The sequence below is a fragment of the Dioscorea cayenensis genome, chromosome 11, assembly GCF_009730915.1.
Source record: "Dioscorea cayenensis subsp. rotundata cultivar TDr96_F1 chromosome 11, TDr96_F1_v2_PseudoChromosome.rev07_lg8_w22 25.fasta, whole genome shotgun sequence".
Lineage (NCBI taxonomy): Eukaryota > Viridiplantae > Streptophyta > Magnoliopsida > Dioscoreales > Dioscoreaceae > Dioscorea > Dioscorea cayenensis.
In genome coordinates this window covers 1,816,758-1,838,909 of record NC_052481.1, presented here as the reverse complement: position 1 = coordinate 1,838,909, position 22,152 = coordinate 1,816,758, and the positions used below count along the sequence as shown (strand labels likewise).

Sequence of the window (22,152 nt, the reverse complement as noted above, 5' to 3'; positions counted from 1 at the left end):
ATGTGCTTTCACCCTGTATGAGCTGAAGTTCAAAGTTGTTTCCTTTCTAAGAGACAAACACCCCATGTCGAGAACTATGCTAATAAATCAAAAAATTATTAATGGGGTTATAGTCAATGAATATGTATAACTTTATAATCAGTTAATCATAATAAAATTTTATTCTGATAACATAATAGTAGACATTGTGTATTGCGGTCCCTCAACCCTAAATTAATAAAAGATAATAATAATAATAATAATAATAATAATAATAATAATAATAATAATAAATAACATGCCCATCAATATCCACTTAAGGGAAAACTAGAGATGAGCGCAGACCATCCGGAAAACTGGCCCGGTCCAGAACCAGTCGACCGATTCAATGACCCGCGGGCGGTTCATTGACCCAGTATCGACCCTTCATCAGATGGGCCGATTACAGATTGAGGGTTTTTCCCAACCCGTGACCCTGACGGGTTAAAAACCCGTTCCAAACTGGCTCCAAATTCCAAACCGATTGGGTTTTTTTTAATGTTATTGTAATTTTTATTATTATTATTATTATTAAGGTAGTGTTTGTTTGGAGGAATTTGAAGTTATAAGTAACTTGAGTTACTTGGTTTTAAGAAATCCAGTGTTTGGTTCACAGGATTCCAAAAACTCATGTAACTCAGATTACATCCAATGAGGGATTTGATTTTATGCCTAAATTGGGCATGAGTCGAAATCCCAAGAGTTGAAAATCTATGGATGATGTATATATATATATATATATTAATGTGTATGCATATATTTATACATACACATACACTTATACATATACATATATAGAAATATATACACATACACACACATACGCATACACATGCATATATACACACATACATATACTTATACACATATATATACATATACATGCATATATATTATATATAAACATACATAGGTATGTTTAGATATACATACATACATATATATATACATATATATACACCTGCATATATGCATATACACACATGTATACATATACCTATACATAGTATGTTTACATAAACATATTCTCATATACATATATGTATATATATACATATATTCATATATACACACATATACATAAATTTATATATATATATATATATATATATATATATATATATATATATTCTGATATACATGTACATAGATATGCATATATACACATATATACATATATTCCAGATTTACAAATCCTTCTAAACAAACAAAAAATATTATAATACAGTAATTCCAGCTGCACCTAACCAAACACAAGATTTGACTGCAGTTTATTTTGAAAATCAAGTATTTCCAGTTACATTGTAACTGGAACTTCACTGTATTTAGAATTACATCCAACCAAACACCACCTAAGTTCTTGGATAGCAAAAACCCAACCACTTGATCTATAATTTTTTTTAACATTTATTGAAAAAACTATATATAGATAGATGTAGGATATTGATCAAAATATTTTACATATATATTTAGTTTATAAAAAATTAAGAGACTATATAATAAATTTAAAAACTATATAAATCAATCTTAAAATATCAAAGTATCAAACAATAAATTTTCATAAATATTTTTTTAAAAAATAATTATTTTGTTAATCGTCTTTTAGCTCATAAGCACTAAGTCTCTACACATGCACACTCTTAAATTCTCTTAAATAGGGGTACTCTTATTTGTCATATATATTAGATTATTTTGTTTCAATTTATAAAATAAAAATTAAAATTACAAAAAATTATTTTTAAATTATATATATCAATTTAAAAAAAATATATATTAGTAAAAAAGGAATATCTTTGAATAATGGCTAACATCATATTATTTTGATTAGTAATTTTTTTCAATGACAACATGATGAGCACAATAATATATAACCCTATAGTTAGAGACCAAAGTGAAATCTAGAGCCAACCATAATTATTTATTATAAATAAGTTGATGATAACTTCAATTTAAAGTAAGAACACTACTTGATATGTAATTTTTTTGTTACACTTGAAAAAAAGTAGTGCTAATAATTTAATTTGATAAATAAACAAATTAAAAATGTAACTTTTTTTATACTTTTTAAAAATTATTTTTGATATGTTTTAAAAATTTTTTTAAGTTATTATAAATTATTTTTAAACTTTTTGTTGTTTGGGATTAAATTTAAAAAAATATTTATTTTTGCAACTTTTTTTATATTTATTTATGTTTTTATAGTGAAACAAGAAAGGCTTTCAGGAGCAAATCTAGTTAATGTGATTATCCCAAGTTGGTGGTCCTCAGTTCAAACACGACACCTATTTTTTTTTTGAAAGTTTAACAACTTTAACTTGTAAATAAAATATTTAAATTTAATAATAAAGTATTAATAAAAATAGTAAAAATCCACCGGTCAAAGCTGGAGCCGGTTCTGGGTCCAGATTCTGATGAACTGAATCGGGCAGGCTCGATTAACCTGGTCTGTGCCCACCTCTAGAGAGTAGAGACAACTAGAGAATTTCACTATAATCAAAATGTTTTTAAAAGAATATATTTTATTTGATACCACCATGTGATTCTACATATATATATATATATATATATATATATTGATCTTCTTCGAGGACACACACTCCACTTTCATTGCAATTCATGATTGTATTAGATATACTAATGATTTTTTTTAATTTAAAATCAATTTAAGCTGATATTTCAACACTATTATTTCAACACTAATTATTTCAACACTAAGCTGATTTTTTTGAATTAACCAGTGTTGTAATTTAAAAAAAAATTAAAATTAAAAGCCATAAGCTACATATTATAAATTTATAATACACCACAAATGCATAAAATTTTATTATAATAATAAAAATATATAACGAATTTGTACAAAATATATAAATAATTATCCCTTTCTTTAGCTATCATGAAAATTAATATCAACATCATCTTGATTGGTTGAGGTACAAATATATTCCTCAAACTATCTTATTATAACATCTCATCAATTTTAATTTTAAGTTATTTAATTCAAATCAAATTTATCTAACTCAAATAAAAATGTTTTTTCTTTAATTAAATATTTTTAAAAAATTAACTCACACTCTAATCCCACACTCAAACATCCCAAATATGAAATTAAAAAAAAAAACATCTATTACCACAATCATTTTTGTTATTAAGATCAGCAAATGCATTAAATTGAACCACATCCATCAGCCACTTATAAGAAAAAAAGTACATCAATCACAAGTGCAAATGAAGACACAACAAAGACAGATAAACAACTTGTAATAAAAACTACTCATTTAAACAGTTCAATAACCCAAGCCCCAGCAAAACTGAAATAAGGTTTCATAGCAGAAAAACCAGCTTGTTTAGCCATAGACTCAAATTCTTGTGCAGTCCTCTCTTTACCACCAGGATTATGAGCCAACATAATCATATCCAAATGAAACACACTTTGTGCTGCAAATGTATTCTCTGGTGCCACTGGAAGTATACACTCTACCAGTATCACTTTTCCATTTTCAGGCAAAGCTTTCCAACAATTTTTCAGTATTTTCAAACCATGCTCATCACTCCAATCATGTAGAATCCACTGTAAAATTCAACAAGTTAGTAATGTTTATTTGTATAAGTAATAAAGGATATAATTTTACTTGGTTAACGTTGCAAACAAAATAATATTTAGCATATAAAAGCTTAAATAAATAAATTAGTAAATAATTTTTTTTCCATATTATCAGAGTTAAATGTCTTGATCATTCGGCTATTACAATAATGACTTAATTATTATTTTTAATTTATATATTTATTATTACAGATGTGCATAATTGTGTATAATGATGTACTCTCTTAGAAATGTATGTATTTAAAGAATGGTCTTGAAGTTATTAAAAAAAAAAATTAATTTACTTTGCCTAAGTTATTTATTTACTTTCTCTATTTTTCCCCATATTTAACACCCTTCTTCTATTATTTATATCACTTTTTCTTTAAAACATACTTAGAAAATAAGACATAGGAACAAATTAAAAAAAAGTAATAAATTAGGAAAATAGAAATATAAATCACCAATCATACCTAGAGGTGGGCACGGCCATCCGGCAACCCGGCCCGGCCTGGAACCGGCCCGCCGGGTCACTGACCCGGCGGGCCGGACCAACAAATCATAACTGACCCATCATGGAGACGGGCCGGTTACAAGTTGTCTTACCCCAACCCGTGGCCCGACGGGTCAACCCGCCGGGCCAGACCCGGCTTAGAACCGAGTTGCAACCCGGCCCGGCCCACCGGTCCCAACCCGTTTTTCTGAATTTTCTGATTTTTTTACCTTTTTTATTTTCTGAATTTTTTAGAATTTTTTAATTATTTTTATTGGATGGGCTAACCCGGCCCAGCCCGCCGGGTCATCATGGAAGCCGGCTCGGTTCCGAGCCCGGCTTCCTGTGACCCAAATCCGCTGAGTTTAACAGGCCAACCTAGCCCGACGGGTTCTACACCCAGCTGGGCCAGGTCTGGGTCGGTGGGCCAGTGAACCGTAACTCAACGGATCAGATCAATCGGGTTAGTTAACTGGCCCATGCCCACCTCTAATCATACCTCCACAATAATACTAATTGATATATATATATATATATATACACCGAGGAATCTCCAAGTGCAAGTCACCATCATGCCATCATATAAAGTCTTTATCCGGACAAAGTAGATTACATCCCATTCATTTTTTTAATTATTTTTGAAAAAAAATTTAAAAAAATTTTGAGGATCAAAACAAAGTACAAGTCCTTGTCTAATAAATATTTTAACAAGTTTTAATCAAATTTCCAAGTCTACAACAAAACTTCACACAACTCACCAAAAATATAATTCATGACCAAACCCATGACATCCAATCAAAATTCAAATCATGGAAAAGTTAATAAAGAAATAAATAAGCAATGCCAGCACAACTTCAACTAATTAATTAAATATCATATCCAAATAAAAGTTCTGGCAAACCTCATTGACTTGAAACAGTAAATATAAGCAAAATTCTTTTTTCCCCCTTCTTTAATTAGATTAAGCTTTAATTAACCTTTAAGCAAACTCATTGTATATGCTAATAATGCATAACAACTTTTTATAAATTAATTAAAATGATAGTATTTGAAATAAATAAAAAGAAATGAAGAAAGAGACTCACTTTCATGAAAATGGCATCCCCACTTGGAACACTCTCAAACATATCCCCACCAATATGCTCCACACCTTCATCAAAAAAGCACACACAACCAGACAAATCTTGTTAGACCTCATATTTTCTTTAATTTCTAATTCATGAGCATTGTATAAATAATAATCATTAAATTATTATCTTAATAGTTGTAAATAAACATCACTAATGAATAATTATCTATGAAAATATACAAATAACTTAAACCCATAAATATATATATACATATATTATGAAGAATTTATATTTTGATTATGTTAATCAAACATTAATAAAACCTACATTCACCTCTATTAATACGAACAATAGTAAAAAAATTTGTGTCATTCTTCTAAATTCAAATATTTATATATTAAAAACAATATATTAAAACAACCTATCTTTATCTAAATCAACAACAACAAAATATATATATATATATATATATAACAAAATTATATACAGATAAATAGGTACAAAGAAATATTACTTTGATGAAGGAACATGAAAAGGGTTAAAAGAAAAATACCTGGAATAGGGGCAGCTTCAGAGATAACATGAGGAAGATCAAAATTAATACCCTTAATATGCTTATGTTTAGCAACAACTTGAGCAAGAGTACCACCAACACCACCACCAACATCAACAAGCACCTTCACATCATCAAACCCTCTATACTTTTCAAGAATTCTCTTCATTATGATAGCTGAATGATTCTTCATGCCTTCATTAAAGACCTTATTGAACCTTGGATCAGTACCATGGTACTCAAACGAAGTCATACCATGAGCCATGTTGAAGGGTATCCCTCCATTAAGGACAGTGTCCTTAAGATAGTACCAGCTTTCCATTAAGACCTTGTCTTGGTTCATCAGGCCAAGAGCGGATAGAGTGAAGCCATCTTCGTTTTGGGCGAGGTATTTGACGACGGGGGCGGCGGCGTAACGGTGGGTAACGGCGCCGGAGATGGGGTCAGTGGAGAGGGAGCAGGTGAGGATGGAGTAGCTGGAGAGGAGACGGAGGATGCGGTCAAGCATGATTGGGGTTGAAGGAGTGGAGGAAGGGAGGAGGGAAGTGATTTCGATGGCGGAGAGGGAGTTGGGGGAGGCGGCGGAGATGATGTTGAAGAGGTTGAGTTCGATGGCGGCTTTGAAAGTCATGGGGAGTATAGATGAGCTGACAAGTTGCATCGCATGGAGGCATGCTTCCTCGTCCGCCTGCTCGGAGATGGTGATGTTGGTGGTGGTGGTGGCAGAGGAGCCCATGGTGGTGGTGGTGGTGGTGGTGATGATTGATTTTGGAGTGGGAGTGAAAGAGATATGTAATGGAGAGAGTTGAGGGGTCTAAGGGGTAGGGGTGGTAGGGAAAGGATAGGGCCCACTTAAAAGAGTGGGTGGGGGGATATTATGTCACTATGTCACCAACCGTTTGGGTAAGTAATGGTTGTTGGCTAGCTGGTTGCTTGGACACAAGTGATTCCACTGAATTAATTTAATAATTATGTATTATATCATAATATAGATAATATTATATTAATATTATATTTTTTTTATTAAAAAATAGTTTTTTTTTTAAGTATAGGTGGAAGTATTTTAAACCCCCCTAACAACATTTTACTTATACATAATTGTCCAATTAAATTTAGATATTTTTTTAAGAAAATTATTATTTTTTATTTTTTTGAGCACTAGGTCGGTCCGGTTCAATCATAAAACTAGTTAAATAAAAAAGCTTTAAACTGGATGAACTGGCCCGGTTCACCCGGTTTAAACTATCAATTAAAAAATAAAAATATAAAATATAAAACCCTAATATCGGTTTGAGGAGTTCATCAACACCAATGCTAAACTCTTGCATCAATGAAAGCCCTCACCCTCACCACAACAACAACCACCATCCTAGCATCTCCTACAACCTCTCCTCCCCCTACTCCGACTCCTTGCCATCCTCCTCCTCCGGAGTTCGCCGTACCACTGCCATGAATCTTCTTCCTCCTCTCGACGACCCAACCCAATGCTTGAATCAATCCCTTCTTTCTCTATTTACAACTCAAAGCTTCCACAAAATCTAGAAGAAGATGAAGAAGAGGATGAGAAAGATGAAGATCAGCAGAGTTTGGGGATTGGAAGGGAGTTTAGTTTCTCAGGAGGAAGAGGAAAACATTGTCCTTTGTTTCTTGCCGGTGGGCTTGGTGCTTCTCGGATGATGCCCGTGGGTGGTTGATTGCTTCCCCGCAAGTGTACGGGATCGCCAAGTAATACCTCGTGTGAAGACACGAGGATCGTATTCCACGGGGCTAAGGATCTCCTATTACTCCTTCTCGAGCTATTATCTAGCCTAAGAACTCAAGTGATGGGGTTTACTCTACTAAAAGTAATTAAAACTAAAACAAGATTATGACCAAATTAGAGAGAACAAGCAATAAGCAAGCAAGAAAATCAATGAGGTGCAAAGGCCTATGGATGAGGATCCCCTTGAGGGGTTATCATGCAACATGGATGATGATCTAAAGATGCAAGGGTAAAATGGACCATGAGATTCCAAGATTAGAGCAACCCCAATTTCTCGGCGATTGAACACTAATCCTATACAAACATAGATAGGAATTTCTTCCCAAATCTACATTCCTACGATTGCATTAAGTACGAGGAAATCTCACTTAGGAATAAACCTACTCTTCTTCGGATTAAACCTACATGGAGGGCTACCAAACACCTAATTTCTCGCGCGTGATGATACAAGTATCCCCTTCTAATCCATTCATGATCTAATACATGCGAGCAAGTCACATCTACATGCATCACTCATAAAAGAGCCACAGATTTCTCCTTAGTGTAGCACTTAGCATGAAAAACAATGGATTAGATCTCAAAAATTACCCAAGCATAGAATTAACAAGTTATCATCCAACATACATGATAAAACCCCCCCAAGGTTCACCAACACCCGGTGGCCTTGGGGGTCTAGTGTGTCATCATCCCACAACAAGCAATACAAACAAACAAAAACATGAAACAAAAAGCATAAATGACACTCCCTAGATGAAATGGTGAAGGAGGAGGTGAAGAATGTGCCGACGACGCTTTCCCCGCCAAAGGAGTGCCAAATGACGCTCCTCTAGCCGTGGGTCTCCTTTCTTCAAATCGTGGTAGATCTTCCCTTGAATGATGTTGCCTTCTTGCCTTGAGAATCTTGGACCTTGGGATTGGATGATCTTCTAGCTTCCTTGCCCTACTTCTCCTCCCCAAGGTCGCCCAAAAACTCCCAAGTGCTCTCCCAAAAGTCGGCCAAGAAAAAGGTCCACCAAAAGTCCCCTTTTTCCGCCCTAAAAGTTGGTATTTATAACCCCCGAGGGCATACTGGGTCGATGGGGTCGTATGGGGGTCGTATAGCACCCAAAAACCCTAGATTCGCGATCCATACGGGGTGCATACGGCCCCCATACTAGGTAGTATGGAAATCTGGGCAGACACTCCAAATCAATCTCATCGCATACAGATACTGCCCTCCCATACTCGGGTAGTATGGGGGTTGTATGAAATTCTGCTTTTTCTCTTTTCGCCCAAAATGATATCTTCTTGTTCTCCATGGCTTCCTTATGCCCTACAAAAGCAAATAATAGACGATTAAGCGCAAAACGGGCATTAAACCTCACAAAATACATGCAAAGTGAATACGATATATGCATGAAAACATCTACATTTAGACACTTATCAGTGGTGGTGTTGAGATGGTGAAAATGATGAATCTTTGGTGCTTAGGAATTATAAAATTTTGGGTGTCATTTATAAAAAAATTTGAAAAAAAAATTGTATTTTTTTATGATCTATGAATCATGATCTATGTAAAAATTGTATTGTTTAGTGTGCGATTCTATAATAATGGTTGTAATATTTAATTGTGTATTTGATTTAAAAATTAATATAGATTGTGTACTTGATTTAAAAATAATATAATATATTATATATTTTATTTTATATTTTTATTTATTAAATCCGGTTCGACCCGGTTCGATCGCAATCGGACCTCTTGACCTTTGAACCTTAGCCTTCTCCGGTTCAAAGGTCCGGTCCGATTCTGACTACCTAGATAGAAACACATAATATTAAATGGAAACCTAGAAGTTAAATATCAAAAATAAATATTAAACAAAAAAGTTATATATAAAGTGAAAACTTATATAGTTCCATATAAATACGTAATGTTAAATGAAAAATATATTTATTAAGCAAGAAATACATGTTGTAAAATAAAATAAAATGATGGAGTGAGCTGTAGTTACTTAAAAAAAAATAAATTTAAAAAAATAAATATCCGAAAAATTCAAATATCATAAGGTATACTTGAGAAGTTTTGAATCTTTCAAAGATTTATAATTAATATTTTTTTAAAAAAATATTTGTTTATTTATTTTATTTTAACTGTGTATATAAATCACCTCACAAACTCATTAGAAATCTTTAACTATATTTTGAAAGATAGTTGAACTTTTAATTTTTTTTATATAAAAATTAATTGTATTATCACTCATCTATTGCAGTAATAATTTTAATATTTTTTATTAATTTATACAAAAATTCTAAGTATCCAATAAAAATATCTTCTATGGTTGATATTTTATGGAAGCAATTCAAATTTCTTCGATTTGAACCCGGTTAGTCATATATAGTCTTTTAAACTATGAAATATTCATGTCAGCCCAAAACAATCAATAAAGGGTAAGACTTAAGAGGATGATGTTTTCTTATAATGAGTTAGTAGGTGGAAGGGTGTGAAAAATTATTTAGAATATATTGTGTTAAATGTGTGTTTTAAGAATTGATTTGACTGGAATTTTTTTTAATCTATCAATGGCATTTTCATTTAATTAATTAAAATTAAATAATTGAAATTTTAATTTTAATTTTTTTAGTTTATATTAGTATTTATTAATATTAATTAATGTTTTAAGTTAATTAATTAAATAATATATAGATGATTAAATTGATATTTATTTAACTAAACATTTTAAGATATTTTTTTTGGTATTTACATAAGTGTGTGTGTTTCTTGATGAGATGATTTTTCAATGAAATTGTGTTTTAATGTGAACACTTTGATGTCTTGTGTGCTAGAATTTTCAGCACAAGATAAGTAATGCAAAGGTTGAGTAGGGAGCTAAACATAAATAATAATAATAATAATAATAATAATAATAATAATAATAATAATAATAATAATAATAATAATAATTTCATAAAAGAAATTTCTAACAAATAAATGTCCAAAAATCAAAATAAAGTTGGTGATATTTATTGAACGCAAGACTTTAATAAGCAAATGTTTTATTTTTATTTATCGATTATATATATTAAGATAAATAACAGTTGAGGGCTATATATAACAACCTTATGTATGAAGAATTTTTCCTTTCTATTTTTTATATTAATATAGAGATGGAATTATGCCAATCTCTATTTTTACATTTTAAGAAATAGAAAATAATAACAATAGTCATACTCATTTCATATAAACCATTTAAACATTTTTATTATATATATATATTCCAATAAATAATATATTTGCATATGTAATTTAGAAACCTCCAAACTTATAAAAAATAGAAAATAATAACAATAGTCATACTAATTTCATATAAACCATTTAAACATCTTTATCATATATATATATATATACAACGATTATTAGAAAAAATAAGTTCTAACTAAACAAATAAAATTAGGTGATGATATTGATGGGAAAACAAATGAGAAAAGTGGAAACTAAGGCACCAACCATTTTGGAAAATTAGTGTTTGGAATAAATCAAATTTTGACTTATTTTCAAAGAAATAAAAATTAAATAAAAGGTGGAAAATGGTCTCGCTTTAGTACTTCTCTTTAAATAATTTCAACTTTGGGCTTACTAATAAAAAAAAATTAATTCTTTTATTATTCACTGCTTCAAACCTAACCTAATTGATTGAGTCATTAGATGCTTTATGTATTTTTAATATTTATTAGTTTTATGATATCATAAAAGCAACATGCTGATATCATAAACCAATATTGACATATTTATTAGTTGTTTAAAGAATATTTATCAATAATTGCATTGGTATGATGTTTTAATTCGAAGTTTAGTCTTTAAAGACCATGATATTATTTAAGTTAATGTGGAGGAGATTGTAAATTTGCAAGTGATTTATGTGAAAGAAAATGGCCTTATTACCCATTGTTTTTTAATATATTTAAAATTCATTAGTATTAATGAAGTCTCTTTTAATCAATAACGTGCATCTTCTTATCATGCCAACAATGATTAATGATGACATTCAACATTTTAACCATTTACTTATTGTATTTGTTATATGTGAAGTTAAATTTTTATATATTTGGGTCTGCTATTCATATTTTGTGAACAAAAAACATAAGATTTTGACATTCAACAGCACTTTTTCCTAGATTTTGTGTTGTTTATAAACACCACTAAAAAGCCTACCGGTGCGTCCATAAAAAACTAGAAAAGATGTAACTTGTTGATAAATTGACAGCGTTTACTCAATAAAATGCCGCCACATCAGCAGTGTTTATTAAATAAAACGCCGCTTTAACTTTGATAAAATTCATAAATAAGACACTAATTTGAAGATATTTTATTTACAAAACGCCGCTGACTTAACAACGTTTATTTGGAAAAACACCACCAACGTTTATTTGAAAAAACACCACTAAACAGACCACGTGTCATTTTATGCCACTGACTTAGCAACATTTATTTGGAAAAACACCACTAAACAGACCACGTGCCATTTTATCATAAACGCCACCAAAACTCATGGTTATTTTCACAAAAATAACCACTAATTTAGTGGCATGTTTTTGAACAATGGCATTTGTTCAAAGGCACTAAATTAGTGGCAACTTTTAAGAAATCCATTAATTTAGTGGCGTGTAAAAAAATAAAAATACCACTAAATTAGTTGCATTTAAAAAACGAAGAGCCGCTAAATTAGGAAACTCATACATATTAATTACTGGTGGAGTATGCCAACGTTTCACCCAGAAACGCCGTTAATGTTAATTTTATTATACTATTTTTAAAATTTTGTAATTTTATTTTTGTGGCATTTTCAAAAATAAAAGCCACTAGTACTCCTAAAATTAATCTTGAAGATTACAACACTCAAATAGACCTTTTATGTACACCATCATACACAATTGTTGATGTTCAATAATTTTAACCCAATTAGAAGTCAAACATTTTTGACATTCCAACCATGATACAAAAATAAAAAATAAAAAACAACCAAAACTACTCAACATTTAGGACATGTTTGGTTCGCCGAAGTGGAGACCGAAGTGACTACTTCCAAACCAAACGCACCCTTAAGTTTGTGATTTTTGTCTTGCTCCAAATAAAAATAACACAACAAAAAAATAACTAAATAAAGGAGCTCCAAAGCATCAACACCATTACCGATCTCTAGAAAATTGATTCTGCAATTTAAAAAAAAATTATGTAAAAATAATTTCACAATAAAAATAAAATTATAATAAAATAGGTATAATGATTTCACCTCCATCAATCACCCCAACATTAAATTCACCACTAGATTCACCACTAGATGGTAAACCCTTGTTATCAACTTGATGCATGCTAAAAGCATCCCATGACAATTCTTCCATGCTATATGGTCTTATACGAGAAGTTTGGATGTGAGGATTTTGATGGAGCTGTAGATGTGTTTGTCGTCTTATGAGTAGATGACGGTACACGCTCTCCATGAAAAAACCAACATGTATAACCTTGTAGAATTCCATCACATACTGGATGTTCAAGAACTATTTGACGTGTTTGCCAATTAATATTCACACACTTTATGCAAGGACATACGATCATATCATCTTGACTTGAGTTGTCAAATGCAAATTTAAAAAATTCTTCAACTCCATCAAAGTATTCTTGACTTAATTGTGACTTACGCATCCAACTCTTATCCATTTCTGCTTAACATATTAGAAAATTAATTAGAATCTTATAAATTATATCATAGTTCGACTTAACACATTTATTTTCAATCAATGTTATTTACGTATGCAACTACAATTCCTATTGCATTATCACAGGAAGGTTGGCTATGTTTTAATTTAAGGTTATTTTTTTAGTTTATTGTTGCTTTTATGATTATTGGTTTGTCAATCTTTTCAAACCAACTTTTGTTAAATGGATATTGTTGTGAACAGAGATAATATTTTCATAAATGATATAGGAAATAGTGTTGGTTACTATAAAAAGAATATAAAGCTTCTACTTAGAGAAATTCAACAGGAAAGTGCTTAATTGTTTTTCTGTTGAATTGCTGAATATTAATTGAAACAGTTCTTTGTGCTATTTAGTGTTGGAATGGACACACTCAGATAAGCTTATTTAAGAAAGCTTATAGGCATCTTGATTACTTATTAATGTTAGCTATTATCCAATAGATACTTGTACTGTTGTTATTATTTAGATCAAATTGTTCTCACAATCAGGGCCATTTTTATAAATAAAAAGTGGGTATCTGACATAGTTTTATCTGATAATGAGAATGATTTTTTAGTTTCTATAGTTATAAGATCACATGTGGAAGGGATTAATGGATCTAGAAGAATTCTAGTGATAAATAAACTAAAGACACACACAAACAGCAATAGGAATGCTGAACTTGAAACTATATGGAGCAAATTTGTATGCATGGTTGATTTTATCAGCCAAATCTAAGAAGTCCTAATTTCTAAAATTTATACAGTCAGAGCAGAGCAGGAAAGAACAGCATTAATTCTTCATAGCAAACTCTTTCTCATTCAAGAAAGAGAAGCAAAATAATAATGTAATATATACAATAAAATAATTTAAGATAACCTACTAATTGCAACAAAGAAAGAAAGTACTTTGATAAAGTAAATTGCAACCTATAATGAGAGCACACTAACAGTTTCTGAAAAATATTTGAAAATGAATAGAATTTCATAGCAATATTTGCCTTCAAGGAAACCACAACTAATAGGCAATTAACTTTTACAGTATAAACAGCATGAGAAATTATTATGGCCTCATAATGGTAGGAAAAAGAAAGCAAGTCAAGAATTCTGAGCATAATACCAATCTAATAACATGATGAGTTATTAATATAACTTGAAAAATCTTAGAGTGGAATGTCCATCTGCTGCAAAAGTATCAAAAAAATAATAGATATGTTTGAAATAATTCATATCTTGGTTCTTGCTTCCATGTTCAAGAAATAAATAATCTTATAGGTTCATATCATAATTCATATCATTAAAATATGTAGGAACATTAATGGATAGATATCCTTTTCTATTACAAAACTTAACCAAGTGCCGTTTATCTTTCACATTATGCAGCAAGGCCACTTCATTTTTCAATCACACAGAATTTAAAGTAACATATAAATAAATAGATAAATTAAACAAGAGATTATAAGAAATGTGATCATGACCAAGATTTAACAGAAAAGTTGAACTTCTAAGTTCATCACGAGTAATCAAGGGCATAAACACTTACAAGATCAATTAAGAATGTAACATTTAACATAAATACACTGCATTTGACTACTTGAAGATATAATCCGAAAACGTTCGGCCTAATAAGGATTCACCCAGTACAAGTAAAATGAACAACAACCAATTCACAATTGAACAACCATAGTCAATGGCATATAAAGAGAATCAAATTCAAAGCAGGACAATTTGATGTATTTATTATTTAGAATTGTTTAAAATAAACCATTTTTTTGTTTAGTAATTTTCACTAGCTAGGTTTTTATTAAAATTCAAAAACTGAAAAAAAAATAATTTATATAAATAGCGTTTTAAGAAGCCTTTCGCGCCATACATCATAAAGTTTGGTACAACAAAATGATATTTTTTTAAAATTTGCATTGATTAGATATGAGATAAATTAACAAGTTATGTAATGTATAATCGGCCATAATATCATGATTTTTTATTTCACGTCAATATAACTTTATCATATAGTGTGTCAGTGTGATAATCTACATTTTGAACTTTATAATTTCTAGGACTTGCTATGTACACACAAATATCATGTGCAGTTTAGTATATTTAATCTTAAAAAATAATTATTATATATAATTAATCAAATTTCATTATCCCTATATATCCATGGAAGAAATTTTATTACATGTATATATACACTCCTCAAGTTTTTTTATTATACATGTCCTTGTAAAACTATATGTACAAAATAATCTTCTTTTTATTAATATATATATCAGACATATTTTTAAGATACGGTTGCATGTTTAGTTAGAGCATAATCTACAAATATAATCAAATTCCATTTTTTGATGTAAGCTACTTAAATCCTAAATCATGCCAACCTCAAACAAGTTGAACTTAGCTCGAAAACAATTTGAAACCAGACTAGCTAACTTGAACGGGACTCATTTGCTAAAAAATTGGGCTAAACTTAAGGTGATATTAAGCTCTCGCACTGAACAACTAAATCATTAGCAGTACCAATAGCTATGAAAGTGTGAAACATAATTAAATATGGTCAAACAATAATTAGACCCACAAAAGCCTGATTTACTTTGAATAGTTCTTAATCAATGAAGAATGACTCAATGCACTTGATAAGTCAATCTTATATTAATTAGCTATTATTCTTTTATTTTACAAAATTTTAACTTTCCCAGATTTTCAATCAATTTAAACTTTAAAAAAAAAAGGGTGGAAATTGAAGTTGTAATTAAAACAGTCAAAAAGTTCAGTTAGGATTTGTGCCTAAAATCAAAGAACATTTTAGGACCATGTACAACACATCAGTTCTTCTAAATCAAGCTGAAACTATGGAAAACATAAGAGTTTTTTCAGTGAAACGCAGATATGGTGACTTTTTAATTAATACAAATTAAATCACTATAGATATCTCATTTTAAAGAATATTTTACTATCCTATTTTTTAAAAAATTTAAGTTTAAAAATTGTTGGAATTGCAATGACCAAACCATTCAACTTGATTTTAGTCCAAAAACCAGAACACATTTTAAAACTGTGTCGAGTGCAGATCAACTTATTGCAATCCTTGCTAAACTTAGGTAAAAATGACAATGCTTTTCAGGGGAATCTACCATGTCTCTCTTGACTTTTCAATCATTATAAACCAACCCTAACAGTGACAATAACTACCTACATGCTGAATGTTTTTAAAGAAAATTAACTACAAATACTAAAACCAATGCAGATGGTATTGGCAGTCAATCCCCTTTTTCATCACACTAACCTATACTCACATGCAAAGTAACACCATGCTGTGTATTCTACGAAATGATTTTAACATACTAAAAACAAAATAATAGGGATACATCGATTAGTACTGACTTATTACAACACACTTGTACCAAAGATGGCCAAAAGAGGGCTATAAAGGCAAGATTACTTATTTAAATGAAAAATCATGAATAACTTCATGCAATTAAAAACCAGCAACAACACTTAAATTTTGATAGTCATGGTCCTAGATAAACTGAGATTATAATAAATATTGGTATACATGGAGGCATATCACACAAGCCCCACCAACCAATTGAGCATTGCGTCAAATTTTAAAAATCCATTTTTACTCCAAGAAGAGCTGTTAAGATGAAACAGGTCACCAATCTTTGTCTTTGTAATCTTTGTAATCTTTGTTACCATCAACTAAGGCAGCCACATCGTCCTGTCCCAAACAATTCCATAATATAAAAGTAGAACTCTCAGTGCTCAATATGACAACATAGAAAAATCCTGAGGTTATCCTTTTAAATATGAAGAAAAGGTAAGCCATTCTTTGAGTGTCGTATGCGAGCATCCTTTCCATTCACAATCAATAACATCCACCAAAAGTTTCATAAATTAAATAAACATCAATATGAGTACTTATATATATATATATATATATATATATCTGATATATAGTTTTCTTGTTATCATTAAGTGTCATCAAGTCTCCTAAACATGTCAAAAGGCATTAAAAGATGGTAATTCCACTGTTAGGTTGGATTGAGCTCATCTAATTAATACAACTTTTGATAAAATTAATGATAAAAAGAAAGATAGAAGTGGCATAGAAGGATTTTTCATTGAGCTTCACTAACAATCCTACGTACATGCTTGGAGGTTTCATTGGTTTAAAGGAGGAGGAAAAAGGAACAAGGAGGTAGAAAGTGTACATGAGGGCTCCACTTTAATTTAAGGAAGATTGGTAGCTATCTATACAAGATAGGTAGATAGACTTCAAAAGCGTTTGAGTAAGGAGAATGGATGAAGTGGAATGTGGCTTAGGATGCATATGGTTTTGAAGACAAGTGTGGGACACCACTTGTTGCCCATTCATTCATATGCTTCCACATAGATCAAGGGGAAAAATCCAGTGTGCTTTGTTGGTATGATAGGATATCACTGTAGTATAGATAGACATAATGTTGGTTTGAAATCTTGTTATTTGAAATTAGTAAGAGTAAAAATATATAACAGTTTTAAGCGCCAAGTCAAGCGTTAGGAATTAGGTTTGGTTGGATGGTCAAGGTATATATATTGATCAAATATGTTTAAATCAATGTTCATTTAAATGTTGCTTGACATGAATGTCCTTATTTTGATATAAAATTTTTATTAATTGATTATTAGTCTACATTTAGAACAGAGACTAATTAATTGGGCTCCAACTTAATTAACAAGATTGAGGTTGTGAAACCTTCACTTGATAATTAGGTTTGATATATGCTAAACAAAATGTTTTAATTAACAAGTGATTATCAAGTAATTGCAATACATGTACTTTGTTCATTTGAGTTGTGAGTTAATTCAAAGCCAATCCATGATCAATAAGTGTAGTTCTTGTATATAACTAACTATTAGAACACCAACAGAAGCAAATTAATTGTTGGGCATTGTCATAATATATGTGCTATGGTACAATAGAATACATTCTATAATTAATTAAGTTTCAGAAATTCAATAAATGCAACACAATTATTTATAGATATATAAGAAGTACACAAATGTGAAAATCAAGGAAACCATGAAACAGCTGAGATTGGAATGAAATAAGTTTCAATCAACCAATTAATTGATTAATAATAACATTGAGAACACAAATAACAACAAAAGCGTGATATCTATTTTTCCCCTCAAGATATATATTATATATCTTCTAATCATCTTAATATGATTCAAGTACAGTGGGTTAATTACAGTAAAGAGAAATTAAAAATCAAGGTAGGTAGGAAGAAAGAAAACTGAAAACTCAATGAATAAACATTTCAATGCTTCATTGTTGGGTGGTATGGTACTATATATAACTCAAAGAATGCATTACTTCCAAGCAGTACTCCTTCCAAGAAACAACATAAAAAAACAATATCAAAGAAAAACAGTAACACTAGACAGAACTGATTCACTACTATCCTATATATATAAATATAAAGAAAGACAAACTACCATCCATGACATTCCCTGCTATCTCTGTGTCTAAATATAATAAAATCATACATCTTATTCACATACGACTCTAACAAATGTACCTGTTTGACATATAAATAGAGGTAGAACGACACAATGAAATGAAACCACAAAGAAGGAGGACCTACATGACTGCATTAATGTGTTTGATTTATTGAAGAATTTGGTAGGGAAAAAGTATTGGGAATCCAAGGACAATTAATATGACTGTTCTCAATTAAATAACTTAAGGAAAACAAAATTATAATAACCAGCCATAATAACAAAGATTTACACAAAAACCTATGGAAAGAAAAATCAATTACCAAAGATGATGAGGTTTCAAAACACAATCACCAAAATGACTGCAATATCTTCAGCTCCTTTAGCAACTCTGTCTTTAGCAACTCTGTCTTGATCTTAATAGTATCCCAAACCTTCTAGCACAACCTTAGCAAGAAAATCCCTACATTCACAACCAATGAAAAATTCACATTTGAGGCAAATAAGTAAGCTTTATCTTTCTAGAATTGACACACAAAGCTCTAAAAAAAAAAAATAAAAAAAATACACCATAGTATAAAGCATTAAACATCAAAAGAGAAAAACAGAGAAAAAAATAATTTTTCAAAAAATTGAAAAAGGATCAAAAGGCATATGCGTTGATGTTTCTTTCAATTGATAAGTACCTACTTTTTCTCGGAAAACAAAGAAAAAAAAATAATTTTAAATTCAAGGTTTGAAAAAAACTTTGCTTAAAACCCAAAATCATCAAGGTCAAAAATTAACTTTTCCTTCCTAATAATCAACAATTCACCAGCTAGGTGATAAATCCAAACCAAACCCTAGCCACAATAAGATACTAATCCCCTAATCCGAAACCTCAATTTGTCCCAACCAAAACCCCAAGCAACTACCAAAAAAAAAAAACCAAATCAACAAACACAAATAAATGAAAAACACTACAAAATAAAATTCGGAATCAAACAACATAAAAGGGGAAAACCCGAAAAAAATTGCAACTTTGGCAATCACTCATCCTTCAATTGGGAACTCGTATACCTGCTCAGCGTCAAGAGTGAGAAAGAACCAAAAGAAGATAGAGAGAAAGGAGAAGGCGGCGTGAATAGGAGAAGCCCCGGGGAGCGAGAGAGAGAGATATATATATATATATATATATATATATTGGTTGTTTCTAGACATGGGCGCCAGCCGTCCGGAAAACCGGCCTGGCCTGGAACCAGCCCGTCGGTTCAATGACCGGCCCATACTGTAGACGGGCGGTTACGGGTTAGGATTTTCCCAACCCGTGACCCGGCGGGTTGATCCGCCGGATCGAAACCGGGTTAGACCCGGCGGGCCGGGCTGGGCCTAACCGGGTTGGATTTTTTTAATATTATTATTATTATTTTTTAACTAAATGCATTATTATTTTTTAGTAAATGCATGTTGGTCATGGGATTTAAACCCATGACCTTAAATTTGGACAACAAAAACCAACCACTTGAGCTATAATTTATTTTTGACATTTACTAGAAAATTATATATGGATAGATGTAAAATATGGATCAAAATATTTTACATATATATATATATATATATTTAATTTATAAAAAATTAAGAGACCATATAATAAATTAAAAAAACTATATAAATCAATCTGTAAAATATCAAAGTATCAAACAATAAATTTTTCATAAATATTTTTTTCTTTAAAAATAATTATTTTGTCAATCGTCTTTTTAACTCAGTAAGTCTTAAGTCCCTACATACGTACACTCTTAAATTCTCTTAAATAGGGGCACTCTTATTTATCACATATATATTGAGATTATTTTGTTTCAATTTATAAAAATAAAAAAATAAAATTACAAAAAAATATTTTTAAATTATGTATATTAATTTATAAAAAATATATTAGTAAAAAAGGAATATCTTTGAATAATGGTTAACATCACTGAAGCACACGCAGCTCGATAGTCGTTGAGTCCAGACCAAGGGGCACTAGATGAGTGCAGATTAAGTAAGTGGGTCTGGGATTACACTGTGTAACAAAACTACGTGAGGTCGTGATTCCTCTCACACCCGAGGAGGATACGTAAGCAACTCGATTCGGCGTATAAATGAATTAAGTCCGTACATTTATTTTTCAAATTTAGTGTAATTTAAAAATTTTAGTGAAATTTGAGTGTATACGTGGGACGTCTCTTATTTTTGAAACTTGTGATCTTCATGTTTGGGTCTTAATTGATTCATTTTATTTTTTAGAAAATTTTCTGAATTTTTCCTGAATTTTCACAAATTTTCTGTATTTTTTTACAAATTTTTTATGATTTTTCTGTATTTTTGAATTTTTTTAAAAATTTCTTTTTTTGAGATGAGAGCCAAATCAGGGGCTGGCCCGCCTGAGCCAACTGAGGCTGGGTCGGTTCCGGGGCCCGACTTCACTGTGGCTCGGACCCGCTGGGTTCTACGCCCAGCAGGGCCTGGGTCGAGAGTCGAGTGGGCGGGGCCCGGGCTAAGCGGCCCGATGCTCAGTCACAAGCGGTTTGGCGGGCGGGCCGGCCCTGCGCTACAAAAAACGCCATTTAGGGCGGAGGCAGGCTGAGCCCGCCAAATGGCGGGCCGGAAAAAAATGCCAACCCGACCGGACCCGTTTTGGGTTATGGGTTGGGCGGGCTACCCGCCAAAAATCAAAAATAATTAATTTATTTTATTTTTATAAATGTTATAATATATGAAACGTTGAAACGTTCATTATAAATTAATAAAAAAACTAAATTAAAAAAATTAAAAAACGTACGATAATTAACGAAAATAAAAAAACATCCATTTATAATATTAGACCTAACGAAATCAATGATAATTACTGAAAATCTCAAATAAAAACACTATTATAAATTTAAAATCAACAAAATTTTTTAAAAAAAGCAATAAAACTACGAGATAAAGCATCCCATTACTGATTATAACGTTACATTCAATTTCTGATCGACAAAAATTTAACGAAAATTAATAAAAGCCAAAAAATAAAAAGCATCCATTCTGATCATAATATTCATAAAATCAACAGAGTTATTAAAAATGTTTTGTTATCTCCAGTATTTCTTTTAAAAATATAATTAAATGCATATTAAAACTTCAATTCAAAATTATTTGTTTAATTTTAATTTTAAATCATAACGATATAATAGTACATATATATATATATATATATATATTATATAAACTATATATATATATATATATTAGAAGACGCGGGGCACGGCCCGACGCCCAGCCCATGACCGCGCTGACTTTCCGAAAGCAGCGCATGACGTTGGACCGCCTCGGGCGCATATAGCTTCTATTACCCGCCCGTTTTATTGAGACGGTGAGCTGGCCCGCGAGCTTCAGTAACGTCTACGGGTGCTACCTACTAGTTGTTTCCTTGAAGTAAAATGAATAAATTTTGTAAAAGTAACACAGTTTTACATTTAT

General features: G+C 30.9%; 1 protein-coding gene and 1 long non-coding RNA gene across 2 annotated transcripts; both read right to left on the bottom strand.

Moving 5' to 3' along the window:
• Positions 1-3,140: 3,140 nt before the first annotated feature.
• On the bottom strand, positions 3,141-6,493 carry LOC120272456 (tricetin 3',4',5'-O-trimethyltransferase-like). Its single transcript, XM_039279282.1, has 3 exons — positions 5,715-6,493; positions 5,177-5,241; positions 3,141-3,586 (listed from the first exon to the last, which is right to left on the bottom strand). Exons 1-3 carry the CDS (start codon positions 6,448-6,450, stop codon positions 3,290-3,292), a joined length of 1,098 nt encoding a protein of 365 aa, XP_039135216.1. The 5' UTR covers positions 6,451-6,493; the 3' UTR covers positions 3,141-3,289.
• Positions 6,494-16,615: 10,122 nt separating this feature from the next.
• LOC120271899 lies at positions 16,616-19,815 on the bottom strand. The gene is made up of 3 exons (XR_005540077.1): positions 19,735-19,815; positions 18,999-19,138; positions 16,616-16,909 (listed from the first exon to the last, which is right to left on the bottom strand). It is a non-coding gene; the product is annotated as an uncharacterized LOC120271899 (long non-coding RNA).
• Positions 19,816-22,152: the final 2,337 nt, after the last annotated feature.